Consider the following 23,753-nt stretch of genomic DNA (forward strand, 5'->3'; position numbering starts at 1 on the left):
AGAGAAGCATTGATGTGAGAGACATATGGATTGGTTGCCGCATGCACCCTGACCAGGGTCTTGCCCTTGACTGGGAATTGAACCCATGACCCTTTGGTGCTCAGACTGACACTTTAACCAGTGAGCAACACCAGCCAGGGCTGATTGGGAGGGAGAGGAAAGAGACATGATAACTGTCTACAACCACAGTAGGAGATGGACTCTATTATAATTCACAGGACAATCACAACCAGTGGTAGAAGTTCAAGGGGAGCAGATTTGGGCTTAATTTGAAGAGTCACTTTCTGATCATTAGAGCAATTCCACAATGGAACGGCTGCTTTTCAAAACGATGAATCTTGCAAGTGCCAAGAGAACAATGAACTCCTTCCTGTCTTTTACTTTTTCTAATGTTCTTTCTCCATATTCCTTTGCTTTCCTTTTCCTTGATCCTGTCTTCCATTCATTATAGGACATTTATTACACCCCCCCCCACACACACACTTTGTCCTCAAGTACTATTCTTCTCATTTCTCCTTCATTTTCCAAACTTTCTGTTGGCTTTCCCCACCCCCACCCCAACACACAGTCCAATGACTGGAACTGCCTCCCTGAGTTGTAGGCAGCAAATGGCTCAGAATGTCACTGAAATCTGGGCCAAGATTGCTGTGCACACTGGCAGGGAGGGAAGGAAAGCAAATGGATTGCTGCAAAGGCAGAACTACTGCTGTGACTCTCCCACCAAGGTAGAGGGATCCAGCGGAATCTCCTGAAACCTAGGCCATGGGAAAGCCCACTTGTCGCTGGGCACTCACAGGCAGACAGATGGGGTCCCAGCCGAGCACTGTTCCTTCAAAGATGCTCTCCACAAGCTGAACTCATTCTGAATCCCTTTCCAGCTCCCCCTAGGCATTTATTTCCCTTATCTTGGAGCAACACAGCCATCTTGTCATATTTCCAATGTCAAGAACTCCTCTCCTACCAATGAAGCAGAGAACGGAGACAACTGGATACCTGCTGAGCTCCCCAGCTAGCAAATGGATGTGTAGACACATCTGATATCAATGACATGTAGGCCTGAGTCTGCCTCTAGAATTTTCAACTCTCCTTTCTCTAGCCTTTTATCTTATACCGTCTAGGCCCCCTTTTCTTTATCCTTGGTTCATCTTCTCTTCCCTCCATCTTCACCTACCCAGCTTCCTCATGGCCTCTTTGGCTTACAATAGTTTCCCCTTCCATTCTCGTTGCCCAACTATAATGTGCCAGGGGATGGCAAGGAAGGCCAGCTCCCTCCCCTCCCCCAAGGGCCCCACTTCACTTCATACCGTGAGCTGGGATCTGCTGGATGTTAGGGCTCTTGGGTACAGGCAGACCACTGGGCATGGCAGTGACAATGGCTTGCTGATGCGGTGATGGGCGGGACCGAGCCTCAGGCACACTCTTCTCCCCAGGTACCACTTCCTTCCAGTCCTCTGGGGTGCACTGCTGGGGCTGTTAAGACACAGGACAGGGATGATCTTCTCATGAACTGCCTTTAATTCTGGACACTTCCCTGCTTCCGTGGAGCTTGGGTAGAAGACAAGGACATTAAGATTTAGCCAGCCCCACAGTAGAGAGAGGCCCCTTTCTTTCTTGGAATATCCAGAGGTCTTCACCACTCACCCCACCTAGAAACATGTCCCAGTAGGGCTGTGGGATTACCTGAGCTATGGCCCCTGTTTGTTCCCCGCGCCTGGGATCGTCTTACTCACCACTGGTGACGCAGGCTGTAGTTGTAAGATGACAGCGGAGGCGTGCTGGAACCTGCGTTGAGGGGTGTGGGACAGGCCCTCAGGATACCCATTGTGAGGCCCAGCATCTGGCGTGGGAGGGTGGCAATGCTGAGTGCTGCCAGGCTTGTATAGGTTGGCAGTGGGACACTGGAGAGGCAGGGTGGATGTAACTGGGCCTAGAGGCATGGCATGGGATTCGGGACTGGGCTGCAGGGCCAGACTCGGAGGGATGGAGGCGAGCTGGGGGTGGGACTGAGCTTGGAGTGCGGGCCGTGCTTGCTGGGGCTGCTGCTGCTGCGCTGGCTGCTGCTGCTGCTGGATCACAAACTGGGGCTGCAGGTGCTTTGAAGGCGGCTGGGAGAGGAGCTGGTGTGGCTGCAGTTGAGCATAGGCTGAAGGGGGAAAACCAGGGAGGGGGCGTGGCTTGACCTCGTCCTCTGCAAAGCACCCCAAATGGACCCCCTCCCATGCCCACATAAAGGAGGCTTCTCAAACTCAGTGTGGATTGCTTTCACCTTTCACCTAGAGCCTGACTTGGTCATGGCCCGGTTTTTTCTCTCTCTCTCTGTTTTCTTGCTTTCCTCCTATGCTGCGACACTGGACCTGTGGCTGTCCCTCAAAGCCCAATGTAAAACTCACCTCCTCTGTGAAGCCTTCCTTGACATTCCAGCGGAATTCTCTAGGGTGCCATGTTCTCTCTCTTCTCCAGGCCCTTCGCTTGCTTTTTTCCATGCCTTCAATACGTGCAGCCTCCCACTGCCCAACCCAGCTCTGTCTGGCTCGTTCTTATTCACCCTCTGCTCAGCCCAGGCTGGCCTCCTCCAGGAAGCACCAGTTGCACACAGTGGTCTTCAGGCTGTGGCAGGAGGCAGACCAGGGCCGGGCTACCAGGACCTTCTGTTGCATACTATGGGACCTTGGGCTATGTGCGCAACCTCTCTAGGCCTCAGCTTCCTTGTCTAAAAATTAGAAATAAAGATAGTTCCTACCCAGAAAGTTGTAAGGGTGAAATAAGAAACAATTAAAACTGTGCAAATAAAATGAGAGAAAATGACATGATGTGCACAGCCCAGTGTCTGGCACCCAGTCCTGTTCAAGCATTTCTAGCTATAATTAAAATCATTATTTCAGGATTGGATTCTCAAAGTATCTTGGGCTTACCGCTATCAGAATCAGCAGCATTACAGTGAGCTACAATTGTTCTTAGCTCTCTTTCCTTCTAGATCATAAACCCCGTGGCATCAAAACTGTCAGGTATCTCTTTATCCAGAACCTCATGCCTGACACGAGATGGGTGCTAAGTAAGGAAACTTGTCATTTTTGCCATTCGCTGCTGGCCTTCTCTCCCTGCATTTTAACCAGGCTGACCTTTTGAGGTAAGGATTTTTAGTATTCCCTTCCGGGTCTACCTCATGCCTTGTATACAGTAGCATTTCAGGAAATTCAACTGAAACCCAGGTCAGAACAAGAGGCATTAAGGAAAAACAAAGTGGTCCCTGGTGACGGACTGTTGCAGGCAGAAAGAGAGCGAACGTGGGTGGCCCACAGGCTACGGGGTGGATGTCAGTCAGTGATGAAAGAGGGAAACTCCAATGGTGATGAGGTTTTGAGAGAAATGTGCTGGGTTTGAGGTGATGGTAGAACGTCCATATAAAAATTGCCAGCAGGCATTTGGTGATTATAAGTTGCCCCTGACCCTAACCGAAGCCTTGTCTCCTAATTCCATGCTGAATAGCTCAAAACTTAACAACCAGGCAAAAAATGTTAATCAGGCAAACTTCCCGATCAGGAATTTCTAAGACAACTGTTGATAAGCACCTGAGATACTATAGATGCCACGCCAGTCCTGTTAGGCTCCAGCAGCCAAACAGACCTGCAGAATGATGCTTATCCTCACTGAAAATTCAAGTAAAACCTTTTCTCTCTTATTACAAAATCAGGAATTCTGGGCTTGGGAACAGAGTCACTCTGGGGGCTGCCTATCTGAGGTGAGAGCCAGAGATGGTGCAGGTCAGAGGAGCTGAGAGGATCAGTGGCACATTCCACTACTCGCTGCTGGCTGTGTGGCCTGAGATGGGTCCCTTTCCTTCTCTGGGCTTCAGTTTTATCTGTGAAACATGAGGTTTGGGCTAGGTGATCATACAAGTCTCTTCCTGTTTTACAATTGTGAGCGGCTATCACAGGAAACTAGTTTAAAATTCAGGATTTGTAAGAAAAGGTTAAAGAGAAGAAAGGTTCTGGATCTATAGAACATAAATAATATACTTAGGGAATTAGGGACACTACATGTTTGTTTACCAAATTGGGAAAGGCAACTGCTGGCCTACTGGCCCTCCATCCCTGGGCTTCCAATCCTACCCTACCCCCTCCCTGACCCTCTGCTGCTCGTGGAAAACCCAAGGCAATTGTTTTAGAACAAATGATGCTAGTGTATGCCAAGGCTGTAAACAAAGCTCGTGGAAGCTTAGATAACCTCAGAGGGAAGGTACGGGAGGGTGGGGGTAAGGGGGAGAGATCAACCAAAGGACTTGTATGCGTGCATATAAGCATAACCAATGGGCGCAGACAACAGGGGGTGAGGGTGAGGGCAGGATTAGGGGGATGGGGGGGACAATGGGGGGATAAGCACACATTTGTAATACCTTAATCAATAAAGGGGAAAAAAAGACCCCAATGTATTTTGGGTGGAGTATACATTCTTCTGAGGTTAATGAAAAACAAATACCATGAATTAACTGCAGCATTGTCCTGGGTCAAAAGTCCTTTTATATTGAGTATTGCAATAACCTAATGGGTGTCTGTGACTCCAGTTTCTTCTCCTATAGCCCACCTTACAGATGATTGCAAAGTACTCTTCCTGGTGCACAGATCTGATCCCTGATCAAAAGCCATCGGGGACTCTCCTTTGTCTGCAGCCATCTAAAGCCCCTGATGTTCAAGATCTTTTCACAACACAAACCAACCTTTCAATTCTTATTTCTTTGCTCCAAGCTCACTGTCCCCGCTATGGAGTTTGTCTTGTCTCACGCTGTCTAGAGCGCCACAGATCAAATCCCAGTCACCCTTTCCCAGCCTTGCAGCTAGCAGGACTCTCCCCTTTCTCCCAGCTGTTTGGAGGTCTCTGCTTTGCACTGTCCTAGGGACAGCGTGCCACTGACCAGCAGTAGGATGCTGGGAAGTCACCTGACCTCTCTGTACCTCTGTGTCCTCATCTTTAAAATGGGGGTCATGATTATACCTATCTCATAGTTATTTCAGTAAACAACTATCTCCTTTAGTAGGCAGAATTGATGGAATTTGTTTCCTCCAAAGCACCTTGAATTTAGCAGATGCTCAATCAGTATTACTGAATGAATGAATGAATGAATGAATGACAAACATGGGCTCCAGCTTGTTTGTCCCACAAAACCAGAACATGGAACCAAGATGGAGGCATAGGTAAGCACATGAACTCGCTGCCGAGCACAACCACATTAAAACTACAACTAAAAGATAAAACGAGTATCATCCAGAACCACGGGAAGGTGGCTGAGTGGAAATTCTACAACTAGAAGGAAAGAGTAAAGCGCATCGAGTCCAGTAGGAGGTGCAGAGGTGTGGAAGTGTGGAGGTACGGAGGCGCGCGTGAAAGGGGCTGGCAGCTGGGTATGCTGTTGTCTTTTTCAATTGGGAGGGAGATACAAGTGCCCGACTACTCTGAACTTCAATTCTGGGAGAGAATTTGGGGACCCAGACTCATACAGAGAGAAACTGGACTGTCTGGCATTGGGCCGGAACGTGAGGGCGGCTTTCTTGCAGAGGTGCTTGCAGCGTTCATTGTTCCTGCACGGAGCCAAGGGACACAGACCCTGGGACCTCTCCAGGGCAGAGCATACTGGCAGCCATTGCTGTTTGCTCCACCCTGGTGATTCTCTGAGATCCCGCACCACCCAATTTACAACCCCACCCAAGCTGTGCGCAGAGGCTTTTGCATAGAATGGCCTGGCCTTTCTCCACCTAAAAACCTGTCAAACTGTAGCTGGGTCAGAGAACCCCAGAGCTTCCAAAAGAAGGCTTAAGGCTCATCAGCAGCCTGCATTGCTTCACAGCTGCACCTCATCTGAGCACCTCCAAACCCCAAACAAAGAGGAGGAATCTGCAGATCTCTCTGTAGCTCCTGCTGGGTGGCTTCAGGCAATGGCAGACTTTGCACCTCCTTGGAGATCCAACAGCCAGTATACCCAGTGGTCAGAGTGAGACCATCCAGATTACAACTCTTCACATCCATAAGAGACACACTCAGGGGACAGACTCAGTGAGCGCCAAAGCCCCACTGAAGCAAGTCCTGCCCCATAAGGGTGTCTCCAGTACAGAAGTTCTCCCATTATAGACACAACTGGTCCTCACAGCCAATTGGCCTGAAGGTCAATTCCTCCCAGTGATACCAACAGCAATCAAGGCTTAACTACAACAAGACTGTGCACACAGCCCACAAAGGGGTGCACCAAGAGTGTCCACCTCAGGTAATTAGGGAGGCTGAGCCATTGGGCCCTATAGGACACCTAGCACACAAAGCCACTCTATCAACACAGGGAAGCAGCCAAAATGTGGAGACAAAGAAACATGTCACAAATGAAAGAAATGGAGGAAAGCAAATTACTGGATATAGAGTTCAAAACCACGGTTATAAGGTTACTCAAGAATCTTCTAGAAACCTCCGAGAAATACAGTGAGACCCTCAAGGATATGAAAAAGGACCAATTAGAAATTAAGCATACACTGACTGAAATAAAGAATAATATACAGAGATCCAACAGCAGACTAGAGGATCCCAAGAATCAAGTCAAAGATTTGAAATACGAAGAAGCAAAAAACACCCAACCGGAAAAGCAAAGGGAAAAAAAGAATACAAAAATATGAAGATAGTGTAAGGAGCCTCTGGGACAACTTCAGGTGTACCAACATCCGAATTATGGGGGTGCCAGAAGAGAGAGAGCAAGATATTGAAAACCTATTTGAAGAAATAATGACAGAAAACTTCACCTACCTGGTGAAAGAAATAGACTTACAAGTCCAGGAAGCACAGAGAACCCCAAACAAAAGGAATCCAAAGAGGACCACACCAAGACACATCATCATTAAAATGCCAAGGGCAAAAGACAAAGAGAGAATATTAAAAGCAGCAAGAGAAAAACAGTTAGTTACCTACAAGGGTGTAGCCATACAACTGTCAGCTGATTTCTCAACAAAACTATGCAGGCCAGAAGGGAGTGGCAAGAAATATTCAAAGTGATGAATAGCAAGAACCTACAACCAAGATTAGCTAAGCTATCATTTAAAATTGTAGGTCAGATAAAGAGCTTCACAGATAAGAAAAAGCTAAAGGAGTTCATCACCACCAAACCAGAATTATATGAAATGCTGAAGGGTATTCTTTAAGAAGAGGAGGAAGAAGAAAAAGGTAAAGATAAAAATTATGAACAACAAAGTGACAACAAATACATATCTATCAACAAGTGAATCTAAATATCAAGTGAATAAAAAATCTGACGAACAGAATAAACTGGTGAATATAATAGAATCAGGGGCATAGAAAGGGAGTGGATTGACAATTCTTGGGGGGAAGAGGGTGTGGAGGTGCGGGAGGAGACTGGACAAAAATTGTACACCTATGGACGAGGACAGTAGGGGAGTAAGGACAGGGGGGGTGGGAACGGGGTGGAGGGGAGCTATGGGGGGAAAAAGAGGAACAACTGTAATAATCTGAACAATAAAGATTTATTAAAACTTGAAAAACAACCACACAAAAAACAGAACATGGATGAGGTGGGTGCCACCCTGCAGACCATTCTGTTTATGGAAGACTTTCCCCCTGTCCAGCCTCTGCTCACTACCTTCCTGTGCTAACCTTCAACTCACCTTAACGGCCCTGCTCCTCATCCTCAGGACATCGCAGCCCCTTTTGGGTTCAGTTTCAGCCTCCTGTTCCTGGAGTTCCCTCCTCCTGCTTCAATGATCTGAGGCATAAGCTTCTCTGGCGCAGGCTCAGCTCCTGTTTTCTCCCTCTTTGCCTTAACCCTCAACTGTGAGTTTTCCCTCGGAATTCCTGAATGCTTTTGTTTGCTTGTTTGATTCAACTTGTGATAACATTTACTATCTTGTATATGTATCCCATTGATTCTTAAAAATTAACTCGTCTCTCCCACCTCTCATTTTAATGTCTTTTGAATTGGAATGCATATACAGTTGATGATGTGGGTTTAATTGGCAGTGCTTTTCTTAGTTAAAAAAAATAACGGTGCCTCTTATAATCAGTGGTGTCTTGGATTAAACAGAAATACTTGCATTCTTTTGTTTGTTCATTTCCTATCTATCCAACCAGATTGCATGGTTTTATAGTCAAAGATGTCTTATGTTTCTTTTTTTAAAAAAATTAAAAATGGCTTTAACTCAACTGGGAAGTTTTTATGTATCTTTTATCTTCCGCATTGTCCAACATAATACTCTACACGTTTGTAGATGCTTAGCAAATGTTTGCTGCTGATCATGGTAAGGCCAATGAATTATTCTCCCTCTCCCAGCCCCCCAGCTCAGTGTGGGTGGTGAAGGAGGGCTTTCCTGTTGAAGCCATGCTACCGAGGTGGCCACATCCCTCTTCCACAGTTAGAATGGGGCATATCCCTTTATGAAACTGATGCACAGAAATCTCTCTGGACCTTCCTTCTTATATTTTCCCTAAGGTCCAATAGTTTCATTTTTTCCTGCACCCATTTTAGCTCCCACTCCCCATTGCTAGGAAGTTCATTGCTTCTAAGGATCAAAGGGTTGGTTCCATGGGACCTCAGCCACAGCTTTGGAAGGCTTCATCAGCCCTTTCTGCTGGGGAGCAGGGGAGGGGCAGGCCTGGGGTCTGCAGGAATTAGGGCCCAGCTAAAAGGAGACTCAGGGAACGGTTTGGTGCTCTAACCTTGAACAGCCTCCTTAGAATCTGAAGAGGCCCACTGCTGTTCCCAAACGGCTGGTTTCCTCCAGGCAGGAGGGCTGACTGTGAGGGATTACTGACACGCCCCTTCACTGCATCCACTGTCAACTTATCAGTAATGGATCTCTATTGATCTCAAGGCTTCAAGGATGCAGGACTCAGCCCACTTTCCCGAAATGCTGGCACTCTTGTCCTAAAGTCTACAGGTGCTGTAAGCATCCCAGTCAATAACTGGTTAGAGTTTGGAGCTACAGGAATATTACAAGGGGAGGGTACCTGTGAGAGAGGAATGGCATAACTTTTTACAACCTGCTACTGTTCAAGGTTTAGAAAGTTACATGAAGAGATACTTTCAGCCATTCAGTCATTCCACAAACATTACTAAGCACCCACTGCAGGCCAGGTACTATGTTTGGTGCTGCCTACAACATGGCCCCTAGAATGTGGTAGATAACAGTTCAGTGAAAGGACAGCTGGTGAACAGATTTCTCAGCATAACTTGGTAAATGTTATGATAGGAGATAAGGGCCGAATGCTGAGGACACAGAAAAGGGGGTTCAGCTTGGGAAGGGGAGCAGAGAAGATTTCCCAGATGAAGAAAGTATTAGCACCATCCAGAGTTAGGAAGATGACAAAAGGAACAGCATGTGGGAAGAGTTGGGGCTATAAAATACAGGGGTGCATTCAGGAACCTGTAGGGCATCCTGTACCGCTGAACCCAGGGTGTCTCTGGGAGAAAAGCCAGAGAGGAGGCAATTTTAGGTCTAAATGATGCTGGCACCCTCAGGAGGCCGCTCAGCTCCAAAGATGTCTCAGGCCTCAGGGTATAACTGAGATTGAGGTCGACTCCAGAGGTCAGAGTCTGATACACCCAGACAAGGAAGCTCCTTTTAGGAAAACTGAAAGCAACAGTCACATGAATGTTCCGAGGTGCAGTTCCTCGGAGCTGAGGGTTGGGAGGAATCTGGGGGTGGGGGTGGGGGTGGGGGTGGGGTGGGAAGCAGAGTGAAGGGAAGTTTCCCTGTAAGAGGAAACTGGGTTATAAAATCAGGGCTGCCAACTGAGGGGCTCTCTGCGGCGGTGCACCTACGCTTTTGTGTCCTTAGGCCGCTCTGCAGCCCGCTGGCAAAGCCACCCAAATCCTCTGTGAGCAGGATTCCTTACCAGGCAGCCTGGAGCATTAAAATGAAACTACCCCATCCCTGGCAGAAGGATGATAGGGAGTGCAGCCTAAGGAGCTAAAGGCATGGGTTTTAGAGTCAGACAGATCTGCTTTGAGTCTTGGTTCTGCCACCTCTAGGCTGTGCAGTCTTAGACAAACTGCTTAACCTCTCTGTAAGTGGATTTCCTGTTCCGTAAATGGTGATATATACTACATAGAGAAGTTAGAATCAAAGGGAATATTATGCTTAAACCACAAAGATGTTTACTGCCGTTGTTTATACCTAGGAGATGCTCAATAAATGGTAGCTATTTGTATGTTGCTTTGAATGCCTCAAAGCATTTTTCATCATTTGAGTCTCATGTATTCCTTATAATAAGCCTCTCAGGCAAATGGGCAGCATTCCCGTTTTACAAGCAAAAGCTGAGAGTGGTTTCCAAGTGACTTCTACAGTGCAGTCAGTTAGGGGGCAATCCACTGCGTCTGACAGATGAGGCCCAGTGCCTTCATGTAACAAATGCTCAAAAAGTGCTGCTGGGCGAGTGCATGGTGCGAGTCGGGAAGCACACAGAACACGCAGGCCTTGGAGGCTTAGCGGGAGGCTGTGGAGACCCTCAGAGGTGATCTTGGAGGGATGGACAGTGACAGGGGAGTGTTATGCCAGAAGGTGGGAGGTCAAAGTCATAAAGGGGTGGGAGTGGGGAAGAGGCAGGAGGCCTGTGTGAGGAAGCCACGGCAGTGAGAGTGGTGCAATGGGCAAGGGGGGAGCGTCGGGAAGCGACCCCCAGGGCAGAGTCAGTCTATCAGGAAGCCCTTACGTGCTATTGATTGAGTCTCTCCCATAGTCGGGGCATTGCAACTGACAAAGTAGGAACTAAAGACACAGTGCAGGGTTTCTGGCCAAGGAAGAAAGAATCTCTGGGGAAGATGATTCAGCAGCTGTGAGCAGGACGTCCTGGCAACCAGTTAAGCCTGCCGTGAGCCTACTCTTTGGTGGTCACTTTGCAGGCCACCTCATTCACCTTTACAGCCTGTGGTAAATATAATCATCTTTGTTTTATAAATGAATTGATGTTTACAGACATTAGGCAATTGATGATGGTCATAAAACTAGTGATGAAGCTGGGGTCTGAAACCAGGTCTAAGTCCAAAGCCTGTGCTTTTCCCATTTATAACCCACCCCCGACCCCCGGGGAAGGAAAATTAAGTTAAAATAAGCCTGAGACTGTGAGCCTGGCGCACAGGAAAACCTCACGACTGTGAGCAGCGGTCAGGAACTGGGAAAGGGGACCCCTTCGTAGAGGAAGACTCCTGGTTGTTTGTTTATGAATTCTCCAAATGTTAAACATGTCAAATCAGGTGGGGAGGTATCCAAGTGGGAATATCCTGTCTCTGGCTGGCAGCCTCTGGGGAGCGAGGATGAGGGCAGGGATGGATGCATAAAAGCCATCTGTGGACAGTTGGTAGATTTTTGAAACGTAAGAACAGACAAGCTCCGCTGGGGGCTAAGTGTTGGAATAAAACACAAGGGAGACGGGGGGAAAGGTCTTCTGGGTGTCCCAGAGCTCATGGCAGTGGGGCAGGGGAAGGGGAGGAGGAGCAGGTCCCACCTACATGAACAGATGGTCAGAGGCACACATGGCCTCTCGGGTGTAGGTACTGCCCAGTGCCAACGGAGATCATCCTCCTTCTGTTCAGTTCTTGAAACTTACTCATTTGTCAAGGTGCAACTCAAATTTCCACAGCCCCTATTGGAATTCAAACTTGCCCCTCTCTGTGACTCCCATATGGTTAGCATTATGTTTGGCACATAATAGATGCTAAATGAAAATTTGCTGAGCTGAACTGGACAATTAAAGAGAAAAAACTATTTGGGGATGACAGTTATTCTTTCTAAGCCATATCTTCTTAATTTGTGAGATGAAATAATCATTGCTAGGATTAAATGAGATATATAGGTAAGGCATTTAGTACAGTGCCTGGAATTAAATTGTTCATGAACTGTAATTACTATTCTTAGCTGGCAGTAGCCATGGAAGTAATATACATAACAGGAGCCTGGGGTGAGGAATGCCAGGAAAGGAGGAGTGCTCAACAGTTCCAAGGTCCTCTGTGCATCACAGCGCTCTCTCTCTCTCTCTCTCATCCATGCTGAGGGATGTTATTGAACGAAGTATAAAATTCCACTGATATCCTGTGGATTCCCCCCAATATAAGGAGATTCTTAGTAATCTAAACTTGGTCCTACAATGGATAGTTGAAATGATCTTCATGGCTACTTGCATGATTCTATATCAAAATGGTTAGGAATTTTGATTCTAGCCAGATAACAGGCGCACCTGCATGTTCTGTTTTTTATTAGATTCTCTAAGTAAAGGTGTGTCTACTCCCAGTTTGGCAGCCGCTTGGGAGGGAGATATGGTGGGCCAGATTCCTGGAATCAGCAAGCATCCCACTGTCCAGCCTATCACAGACAGAAATCACTGCTCCCCGACACAAAACCCTCTCTGTGATAAACAAAGCCGCTATGTGCAGTCCTTTCCAACAGAGCATTCTCTCTCCTCCGTGAGACCTGAGGAGGGACGAGGAGGCAGAACAAAAACGGGCATCTGCGGCACGATTGTGTGAAAGATTGTGTGAAAAGGGCGCAGGGTTTTCAATGAACAGACAGTTCCCTTTTGTCACAGCATCTCCCTCCCGGTCAGCAACTTTCTCCTCACCTTTGGGCCAGACGGCACCCAAGGCCTCAGGTTTATCCACTAGAATGAGGACTCCAAGAACCCAGCTCCCTTAGGACTGGGCTTCCCTGGAGACCAGGCCCTGGGACCCTGCCGCCTGCCCCTCTCTGTCCTCCGTGGTTCAGTCCTGGTCACTGAGAAGCCCAACCTCTTAGGCTCTGCTCTCCGCCCCTTACTCCCCTCCCCCACTCCTTTTCAGGGCTTAAGGGACCTTTTCTATTTGCAGAGCCTAAAGAAGCCGGTTGCCAAGGTGACAGGAGCAGGAACAGCGGGGAGCTTGCCATGGGGGAGGGGCTTTGCCCCCAAACAGCTGTCAGTGGGAGCAGTCCCAGCTGGGACTAGAGTCTTTGCCTGCTCTGGGAGGAAACAGCCCCCAGGAGAACACATTCCCCTCTGCTCTACTCCCTCCACGGCCCCTCCACCGCAAGTCTCCACTGGTTACTTTCCCTGAGGGCAGCCAGCCAGCCAGCTCAAAAAATGCTCCAATAACAAACAAAAAAACGCCCTGTGCTCCCCCCCACCCCCCTCAACTGGCATGCACGCATGCTCTGATCATTCCACTTGCAGTGGGTTGACTGGGCAGGAGGCCAGGAGTTACCTCCGCCTGGGGAACTGCGGGGCCCAGGGCAGGTGCCGCTCCAGGCAGCCCTTCCACCCCACCCCCGCCCCTGCATCAGGTCATAGGGTTAGTTCAGTCTTTTTGTTTGTTTGTTTGTTCCAGGGGCCCTGAGAGGATCTGCAGCATCCTGAACCACCGCTGTCATCCATCTGGGAGGTGGGGGTGGGGGAGTGGAACCCTAGGGTTTACAGAGAGGAAGGGGTGAGATAAGAAAGGAAGAATAGGAGGGGATGGTGGGAGGCAGAAACAATGCAAAGCCTACTGATTTGTGTCTCTGGGGGAGAGGTCTTTGTGGTCCGCAGCTCACAGCTGCTCCATAGAAAGTTCTGTGGAACCACTGGTCCCTGTACTGCAGAGAGCCACATACTGTCAGTCCCAGCCACACCTGGGCTCTGGACCTCAGCCTGTGACTCACCTGCAGTCACCCTGACCAGGCTTGAGAGAAGAGAGCCCTCCATTAGACTCTGTAAACCCCAGGACAGTCTCAGAACCGCTGGCTCTTTGAGCTTCAGGTCAGAAATAAGAAAGGCCTAGAAAGCCCCAAATTACTGTCAGAACTGAGAGAGGCAAACACGGCTAGATGCCTGAGATCCAGGATCTGACTCAGCCAGACTTGGTTCCCAGTTCTGCTCTAGGGTTTGTGCACTGAATGAGTAAGTAGAAGAAATGCTAACTTGGGGTCCTTGCTCTAGTCCAGTGATGGCGAACCTTTTGAGCTCGGCGTGTCAGCATTTTGAAAAACCCTAACTTAACTCTAGTGCTGTGTCACATATAGAAATTTTTTGATATTTGCAACTATAGTAAAACAAAGATTTATATTTTTGATATTTATTTTATATATTTAAATACCATTTAACAAAGAAAAATCAACCAAAAAAATGAGTTCGCGTGTCACCTCTGACACGCGTGTCATAGGTTCACCATCACTGCTCTAGTCCAAGCTGCTATCAAGTCACTCTAGGAACCTGTCTTTACCTCTGAGCCTCAGTTCCTTTCCCCCTAAAGGAAGAGACTGGACCAGTCTCTGGAGAAAGCAATGCCAGACAGAGAGAGACACCTGGAGCCACAGGGCAGTGAGGCCTCCAAAGGTTCTGTAGTGACCACGGGAGGTAGAGACCAACCCTTGGTCCTTGAAACCTCAAAAAGGCGAATAGAGGACTTTAAATCAGATTCTTCCCAGCTCACTGTCATAATGCTTTCCTCACTCGAATACCTTCGTCCACTTTGCCTGCTGAGTCAACTGCTCATACTTCAAGACTCACGCGCCATTTCACCCGACCATCCTGCCTGGTGCTGAAGTGACCACCTGTGCTCTGTGCCCACTTACCCCGTACTTATTCCTTTAATGGAATTTATGACTGAATGGATTTCCTTATATATCTGGCTCTGTCCTTTTGACTATACATTCCTTTAGGTAAGGAATCATATTTTGACCATCTTGGTTCATTAGTAACAAGCAGAGTAGGTTCTCAAGAAAAAAATAGATTGGATGAGGTCCGAGGGCAAGGGATGGTCTCAGGGATGTGACCAGGCTGAGTCTCTCTTTAACGCAAAGCCACGTGGCCCACCGCCATATTTATTTCTGTGTTAGAACAGCTTGGTCTTGCTCTCTGGAAGGGAAAGTCAGGCTTCTAGGGCTCTTGGCAGGTTCTTCCCATCAGAGATGGCCGACAAGAGGCGGCGCTGGGAGAATTTTAGCAGGCAGGGAAAGGAGCCTGGCCCTGGGGAAGACTGATTCACCTCCTTCAGAGAACTCGCCTCACAAGTGACTTGCTGGATTATTTTTTAAAAATCTGCTACATTTATTCTCGCGTGACCTCTTTGGGACCTTTCTTGCGTCTCCTCCCCAAGGACAGACAGTGCACTGGGTTCCGACAGTGCTGGGCTCACACGTTACAGCACTCATCACACTGTACCCGTCTGTCCTTCCAGTCTGTGCTCTCCTCCAGGGCAGGCCCCGTCTTATTGATCCCCACATATCCAGAACTGGCAATACAACTGGCAAATACTGGTCAACAAATGTCTGTGGAATGATGAGAAAACGACTTCCCTCTTCCTCATCGCCCCATGTGTTCTTACATGCCTCTGGCTGGCCCCATCCTTTTTGCTGACTCTTAGAGAATTTCAAAATAGTCTCGTTGCCAACCTCCACCCACACAGGGTCAACAGCTATAATTGCACACTCTGAGCTTCACTGCTGTGCCCCCTGTGAAGGACTCATTTAGTTCAACGGATGTGGCTTCCTTTTAAAGCTGGATGAGAAGCATGAAACAGATTGAGGAGCTAATGAGCATTTCAAGATTGGAGGAGGGGAGAGACACATGGCTGGGATCTTAGCATGTCCCTGGAGAAAAGGAAAGTCGGAAAGTTTTCCCTGGCCCACAGTTTTCTGGGATAGGATCCTTCTTCCTGGAGCCCTTACCTGGTGCAATGAGGGGATGGGCAGCCACAGCGGGCACCATCCGGCTGAGCCCAGCCCGGCCCTCCAAGCTCCCTGGCACACTGCTGTTGCCATCTCCTTTCTTGAGTGGCTCCATCACACTGTCAGTTAGGCCAGACTTGGCACCTGCAGGGGAACCCTGAGCAGTGTTTCTGCCCTGTGACGGGGTAGGAAGAGGCTGGCTGCCACCTGGCGTGGGTTTCAGGGCCAAGCTGGGCAGGACAGGCTGAGTGGGGGAAGGGCCCGAAGCTGCTGCAGCTGGTGTCTGCTGTGTTCGGAGGGTCAAGTTCTGTACCTGGAAAAGAGGGGTCTACAGGAGTCCAGAGAATGTGGGTAGGAGCAATGCCAACACACAACTAAGACAGGGAAGGAGTTAGGGATAGATTCAGGAATAGCTGAATAGGATCGTGTATGAAATAAGAGACAAAGAGAAAGAATGAGTTAGGGCTGAAAGAGAAACCAGGAGCAGGTAGAGGCTCTAAAGGGGACAAGAGAGAGTGCTATTAATTGGATCCACCAGCAGAAGAAATGGAGTTCTGAGAAGGGAGGATGGCCCAGGCTGGGGCAGGCCCGGGCAGGCAGGCCAGGCGCTCTCCCTTCTGTTAATTCCCGCCTCCTCCAAACTAGCAGGATGGGATGCAGACCACTTAGAAAGAATTCCCAGGTACCGCAGGGCATGTGCTTGCCACACTGGAAAAGGCCAGGGCAAAATGGAAAGTTAATTAACCAGCAAGGCCACCAGGCAGAGGATTATCTGGTCCCCAGAATAAGCTGTGTACCAGTTGGGCCTGCTTATTCAACCTGGTCCCTGGTGCCCTCTGCTGGACATACGAGGCTGTGCCAGATTCTCATCTGACAAATCCGATGATCTTGCTACCAAGTGTCCTCCACGTGGTCCCCGTTCTGTAGCTGGGGATGGGGTGATGGGAGTGGGAGGTGTTCCTCCTCCGGGCTTCCCATAAGATCTTTACTGCCCATAGCAGTACCTGCGGGCTTCCAGCAGAGGGTAGGGACCCAGGACTCATTTTCCCTCCCCCTTCCATGCCATTTCCCCTGATTCCTAGAGGCGCTAGTCTATGTAACCAGAGGGGGATTTTCCACTTGAAAGCAACCGAAGCAGCAGAAGTTACATTGGGGAGGGCGAGCGTAAGGTACAAAGCTAGCAAAGACCACCGGGCCATTACTGGCAACCACGCTGGCCTCAGCATGCTGCTCTGACGCCTGACCATTGTTGCAGGAACAGGGTCAGGAGTGGCTGAGGCCTTCTCAGTGGGGAACGAAGGAGCAGGTCTGGGTGCATTGGGCCGTCCAGTCTCCCACCTGCTTTCCTAGGAGATTCCAGTCTTTCCAAAGATTCAAAGCTCCACCAGGGCTTGGGCCCATACCCAGTATCAGTCAAGGGGTACCCACCCCCCTGCCCTCCCACAAGCATGGAATCCTCACCTGGGCGGGGGTGGGGGGCCGGGCGGGGGAGCCAGTGCCGAGCTCAGGCTGCACAGTAGCGACGGTGGCCGTGGGCGTGAAGATGAGCTGAGGGGACAAAGGAACAGTGCCGCCTAGGCTCCTAGCTACCTGCACCAGGTTACCTGGCTGGGCCTGGAATCACAGGAAACGAGGCGCCTTTTACCTGCCCAATGTGGGCTCAGCCACAGGACAGACAGTTTAGCCAGCGAGCAGATATGGGGAACTAGGGAGGCAAGAAAGGGAAGGAGTCCAAAGGGATCCTCTGAAAATCCTGATCTAGGCTGGGCAGTGAGGGGTGGGGGAGAGCCACCCTGGGGCTGTACCCAAGTCAGGTTTACTGCAGCAGCCTCTGTGAGGAGCTCATCCTAGAGGGGACCTACATTCGCAGGACATCCTAGTCACTCTCTCCTCAGCCTCCTGGGGGCAGGGACCCCGGGCTGAAATAGATGCCCTAGGATCACTGGCTAGGTCTCACCCACTCCTGACTCTAGGTTGGGTCAGAACAGGACTCGGCTCCAGAAGGGATGATTTGCTCAATTTTTAGTTAAGTTTAGGGGTGTGCGTGTGTGTGTGTGTGTGTGTGTGTGCGCTCGCGCGCGCACGCACTCGTGTAGACAACAGTGGTAGAGGAAGCAGAGCATCTAGAGCTGTACTTGTGTCTGCATCTCCTTCCACGGGGCGCAGTGCAGTCTATGTGATGGTCTCTGCATGACACTTCCACCTCTGTGAGTCTAGCCTGGGGTCAATGTGGACATGCTGGTGTCTTGAGAACTCTGTGAGGCACCCTCCGTGCATGTATGCTCTGCTCTGGGGAGGGAGGCAGACAAGCTTCGGGACTCAGTTGGGTCAGTTGAGTTGGGCAAGGGAATGAGTAACTGAAGACAAAGGCCGGCGTGGGCAGTGCCACAGTGTGGCTGTTTCCCTAGAGAAGTGGAAGTCTAGTCTAAGCTGTGTGTCTAAGGGGCTAGTTCAGGGGTGGGCAAACTTTTTGACTCGAGGGCCACAATGGGTTCTTAAACTGGACCAGAAGGCCGGAACAAAAGCATGGATGGAGTGTTTGTGTGAACTAACATAAATTCAAAGTAAACATCATTACATAAAAGGGTATGGTCTTTTTTTTTTAGTTTTATTCATTTCAAACGGGCCGAATCCGGCCCGCGGGCTGTAGTTTGCCCACGGCTGGCTAGTCCCTGGGAATGGAGCTGCACCCCAAGCAATGAACTCAGAGTCAGGAACGGAAGTGCAGGAGCAAGACTAGAAAGGCTCTGAGTGTCAAATTCTGGCCGCAGGAGTGAAGGAGGGTAGGACTGTGTGTCAAGGAGCTCGAGGGAGGCATCTTCAGGATGGGAGACATGAGACTGGACAGAGCTGAGCATAGAACCAGTAGATGCTACTGCCTCTTAGAGGGCATGCTGCTATTTTCCCAGGAAATTCTTCCAAATCTTAGGAACCTCTTAAGTTCCTAAGGGCCTCTGCAGCCCTCAGGGCCAGGTGTAGAGGAGAGATCTTAGGTATGCATGTCCAGGGTCGATGCCGTCCTGAGTACATTTGACCCAAACATGCCCACCTGATAAACAACTGCTAGGGTGACCCTGATTAGCATGGGGCCCAGCTGGGAGGGCAGTGGAGGCACCAGCATGTCCTGACGCTGGCTGCCACCTTCACTATCTGAGCCGAAATGCACCTTTGGCCCTTGACCACCAGCAAGGACTGTCACAGTGAGCTAAGACCGATGTCCCCATTTCTGTGCAGTATATGGATGTTTCTGTGCTTGCTTATCTGATGTGCCTGAGTGTACAGACCGTTGAGGCAAGGACTCCCACATTGTCTACCCTAATTAGTGTTAGAAAGTGGTTTCTGAAAAGAGGAGCACAGTTCTGTTTCACTCTCGGAGGGGAAGGAAAGGAGGCATCATGGGTAACTGTTTCAGCCTGGAAACCCCACCTCCCACCCCCGTCCTTGTCAGTGAGCCCATACCAAAGCTCCCACTCAGCTTTCCAGCTCCCCTCCCTTCTTTATTCCACCCTTATCTCTGCCGACTGTCTCCTAGGCTTCTTCCCCGACCTGGACTAATCCCTACCCTTCTCCATCTCTCATCGCTCAGACTCTCTGCCTGTTCCCCTGGCCCACCTGAGCTGTGGCCCAGGCTGGGTACTCACCATCTGTGCCCTCAGATACATCTGTGCTTGGCTTGCAGTCAGGGCGGGAGAAGATGTGTTGCCCAAGAGCACAGCCTGCTGGGCGATGCCCGAGGCGGTTGCTGAGTTCACACTCTGAGCCCGGTTGATGAGCTGGGCTGCCGCTGGGGAGGCTGCCAGATTGATCTGATGGGAGAGACACACAGTAGGAAACAGGAGGTCCTGTTGGTTACCTCCGCGCCCCATCTCTTCCTCCTCCTTCTCTGTCCCTGGGTGGATTCGGCTTTCTCTAGAACAGTGGTTCTCAACCTTCCTAATGCTGCGACCCTTTAATACAGTTCCTCATGTTGTGGTGACCTCCAACCATAAAATTATTTTCGTTGCTACTTCATAACTGTAATTTTGCTACTGTTATGAATCGTAATATAAATATCTGATATGCAGGATGTATTTTCATTGTTACAAACTGAACATAAGTAAAGCATAGTGATGAATCACAAAAACAATATGTAATTATGTATGTGTTTTCCAATGGTCTTAGGCAACCCCTGTGAAAGGGTCGTTCGACCCCCAAAGGGGTCGCGACCCACAGGTTGAGAACCGCTGCTTTAGAACCATCTCTGGTCCTTGGCCCTGGATCTTCCCCCAGTGCTGCCCCATCTCTGGCCTGTGTGCAGAGCTGCAGGAGGGTCCAATGGTGAGAGAACTGAGCTATGAACAGAGAGCCTTGGCCCTGGAACGATGACAGGGAGTTGTTAAAGTAAGGGCTAGGGAGAGACACGTATTATTTCTGGAAGAGTAATAGATCCCAGCCATGACTCCACATGGCTGAGGATTCCCCACCACTGGGTCTTGGGCAAGGAGGACGGAGCTGGTCCTGGATTGGGGGCTCTGCCCGCTGCCCCCCATCTACTCACCGAGGATGACTGGGCCGGGGCCTGTGCAGACACACTGCTGCCGGCGGTGCTCCCTTGTCTGTTGGCCACCAGGCTCGCCTGGAAAGGACAATTCTTATCACTAGAGTCCCAGATCTCCCTTAGTCCCGCCCAGGCTCTCACCTTCCAAGGAAGTACGACAGGGTGGGAAGGAGTCAAACATCCATTCTGCCTCATCTGTGTGACCTTAAGCAAGTGCCTCAGTTTCCTTTTTCATAACGTGAGGACAATAACAGTGTCTACCTTGTACGGTTGTTAAAAGGATTGAGCAAGGCAAAGCATTTGCATGTAAGCACTCCAATTGTCAGCTATGGTTATTAGCAAAGTTTCCAGCTCTCTCAGTCCTCCACTCCTCCTCACTCCATCATATCTGGGCCCCCAGCCTACCCTCTCCCCTTGGCCAGCTTCTTGTCACCCTTCAAGGGTAGCGTCAATGTTATCCACCAGAGAGGCCTTCCCTGGCCGCCCAATCTAAGGTCTTCCTTGTTATTCAGTCACAGCTTACCACAACTGAGATGGGCACATATTTTGTTTCCTTGTCTATTTGGATTTCTGTTTACTGGCTGTCTCCCCACTATGAGCTCCAAGAAGACAGAATCCACAGTATACTCAGTGCCTGACATAAACTCTGGCATATAGTAGGTCCATAAAATATTTTGTTGAATGAATGAACGATGAGTTCTTCTCAGGCACTGAAGGTAGAGAGGCAAGCTGAATGAGCGATGCCTTTGCTTGTGGACCTCTGTGACCCTCAGTCCTGTCTCTGTGGTGCAGTGACCTGGTGAGGAAGGCCGGGGCTGGGCTGGGCGGGCTGAGGGTTCCAGCCGCTCCACTCAGGAGCTGTGTGACCTTGGGCCACGTGTGTAGCCTCCCAGAGCCTTCTTCCTCATCTGTCAGAGGACGCCGACGACAATCACACCTACTTCTGGGGTTCTGTGAGGGTCCAGGGAGAGCATGCACGGAGCACGTGTGCAGTGCCCACTTCTCTTACTCCTGCAGCCACCATGACCCTGGGGCATCAGCAGCACCCTCTCGTTCTCACCTGCTGCACAGCCGCCAGGCTCTGGAGCTGCGCGCTGCTGAGGTGCTGCTGCTGCAGGGCCGCCGTCTGCAGCATGAGGTGCTGCTGCTGTGCGGCGTACATCTGCTGCAGGTACTGGGCCGCGGTGCTGGGCTGCCTGTGCAGGGCCTGCTGGATCACCTGCGAGGGGCCGAGGAGGCGCAGACAGCGCTCAACAGCTGTGCCGCTCACCCCCTGCAGACCCACCCCTTCCGCAACAACGCCTGCCAACCCCTTCTCTTCCCAACTGCTCAGAGAAGGCCACCAGGTCTGCGAGCACCACAACCAATCACTTCTCAGGGAGGCATCTCTGCCTTATCTATCTTCCATCTCTTCAGTGCATTGCCCCCCAGAATGGTCTGCCCTGTGTTGGCTGCCCCCCTTGACTTTAAGGCAGCCCACCACTGCTCTGACTCACTCTCAGGGTGGTGGGGAGGCTGTGGGAGACAGAAGTCTCCAGTGACACTGTGTCCCATGCCAATAACACTCCCCTTCCCTTCCATTCTTCAGCCTCAGATTAGGGTGATAGGAACACAGGGAAGATGACAGAGGGAACCAAAACTCAACATGGCAGAGAGAAGGAAAGTGGTGGGAAGAAAGAGACAACTCACAAGGGGACAGGGCTATTGCCACTTAAGCAACACACCAGCCAACTAAAACTTACCCAACGGCTATATCCTCCCTGCTTGGGGGGTGGGGGGAGGGCCCTCAGGGCAGACTTGCACTGCTTCCCAGGGTGTGCCCCTAGCTGCCTGGAAAGTCCTACCAGTCCCTTTGAAGAAATCCCCTGGGGCTTGCAGAACCGGCAAGTGCCACAGGGTGATGCGTTACTCTCTATTCTTTCCCTCCCTCCCTCCACCCCCCACTCCCTGGCCTTACTGCCATTCTCTCTTTCCTCATGGGACTCGCTGAGCCAGTCTCAAGGAAATGAGGAAACGATAAAAGGCTCCTCTAACTGCACAGATTCAACACCACAGTTATTCCACTAGACCACGCTGACAGGCCCTCCTGGCCAGGCCTGGAGATGACCAAGGAATTCAATCCAAGATCAGCTGGAATCTCACCTGCACCGTCTGTCGGTCAGGGATGCCACTGTACACAGAAATCTGGGGCCCGGCGGGGCGGCCACTTCCACCGCTGCTGCTGCTGACCCCGCTGGCACTGCTGGCGACACTGGCACTGCTGGATGTATGGGGGACCGGCAGCTCATTCTCCATGGCCTGTGGGATGGCACAGCCGGGGGGTTCAGATGGCAGAAGAGCAGGCGGATGCTGGGAGGAAAAAGGCAGAAGTGAAATATTAAAACACTTACTAGAGCAGGCACACGTATGCAGGAATTTCCCATCAGCCTGTGGGGGGACTACTGCACTGAGGTCCTATCATCAGAAGGACAGGTCCAGGCAGGTTCACTAGGGGAGAGTTGAAATCAGGTCTGCCTGATCTAAAGTCTATGACCTGTTCATTCTGCTCAAGGGAGTAAAACCAGGAGAGGAGGTGGAGCTCCTGGAATGGTCTTACTGGGATCATCTCTCACTCCATCCAGCCCTTTATCTGTGGATGGAGATACTGAATATCAGAGAACTAATTATTTCTCCACATTTTACAGGCAGTTATTGAAAGAAATGGGAATAAAAATCTAGAGAGAACAGAATAAAAGGAAGAGGCCAATAAGGAGACAATAAAATAAACTGAAGTGTTTGTTTTGTTTTGAAAGCTGGAAGAACTTTGAATATGTTTGGAGTCTCTGTTTTCTTTATGAAGTACTTGCTGAGTGCTCTCCAATCTAAAGCTGAGTAGGGCATTAGGTTGAGCAATTTGGTTAAAATTGCAGGGTTTGGAGTCAGAAAGACTTGGGTTTATGTCCTGGCCCTGCCACTTACTGGATGAGAAAGCTTGGCAAGTCACACTTTTCTGACCTTCTGTCTCTTAACTATCAGATGTAAGAGTGGATGGATTGTTGGGAGGATAAAGTAAAACAATGATACAAAGTGCTTAGCAGAGCGTCAGGTATATAGTGAGTGGAGAGCTCCATAAGCGCTGGCTGTTGTGTGGTTATTGAGACTGTCCCAGTGCTAATAGGTCAGTCCTCTTCCAGTGTGGAAGAGGCAGTGCCCCTTGGGACCTTCTACCCCACTCATTAAGGAGGCCAGAGATTCTTCAGGGACCATCCTCTGATCTGGATCAGAACTGGAAATCACACATCCCCTTGAGGCAATGACTGGCATTGGAGAGGGGCTGGGGAGGAAGAAGGGGTAGTGAGAAAGGCATACTCAGATTTGAGTTCAAGTCCCTTTCTTTTTCTTCTTTCATGTTGTTTCTAAAATCCTCATTTCCATATATACACTTTCCCTCCTACCTATTCCTTCCTACATCAAAAACTACATTTATTGCCCTAACCAGTGTGGCTCAGTTGGTTGGAGCAGTCTGGCCTCCTTCTGCCGGAGGCGACTGGATGGGACGATCAGGGGGATGGTGCCTGCCCCGC

The 23,753-nt window shown here is 50.0% G+C and overlaps 1 protein-coding gene across 5 annotated transcripts in view; it reads right to left on the reverse strand.

The window, feature by feature from the left end:
* PHC2 (polyhomeotic homolog 2) overlaps nt 1–22,485 on the reverse strand; it is a 48,911-nt gene extending 26,426 nt beyond the window's left edge. Inside the window, exons 1-8 of one of the 5 annotated variants that reach the window (XM_070404680.1) lie at nt 22,333–22,485; nt 21,251–21,409; nt 20,191–20,268; nt 19,295–19,459; nt 17,115–17,201; nt 15,654–15,960; nt 1,731–2,143; nt 1,305–1,470 (exon numbers count right to left, since the gene is read on the reverse strand). In XM_070404680.1, coding sequence (XP_070260781.1) covers nt 1,305–1,470; nt 1,731–2,143; nt 15,654–15,960; nt 17,115–17,201; nt 19,295–19,459; nt 20,191–20,268; nt 21,251–21,409; nt 22,333–22,485 — 1,528 coding nt within the window. Of the gene's footprint in view, nt 1–1,304; nt 1,471–1,730; nt 2,144–15,653; nt 15,967–17,114; nt 17,268–19,294; nt 19,460–20,190; nt 20,269–21,250; nt 21,410–22,332 lie in introns of all 5 variants that reach the window. The other 4 variants (XM_070404679.1, XM_070404678.1, XM_070404677.1 and 1 more) reach the window with 4 other exon arrangements.
* Between the last annotated feature and the right edge of the window lie 1,268 nt (nt 22,486–23,753).

This window comes from Myotis yumanensis, unplaced genomic scaffold, assembly GCF_028538775.1.
Source record: "Myotis yumanensis isolate MYYU_CA2020_CCGP unplaced genomic scaffold, mMyoYum1.0.hap1 SCAF_2, whole genome shotgun sequence".
NCBI lineage: Eukaryota > Metazoa > Chordata > Mammalia > Chiroptera > Vespertilionidae > Myotis > Myotis yumanensis.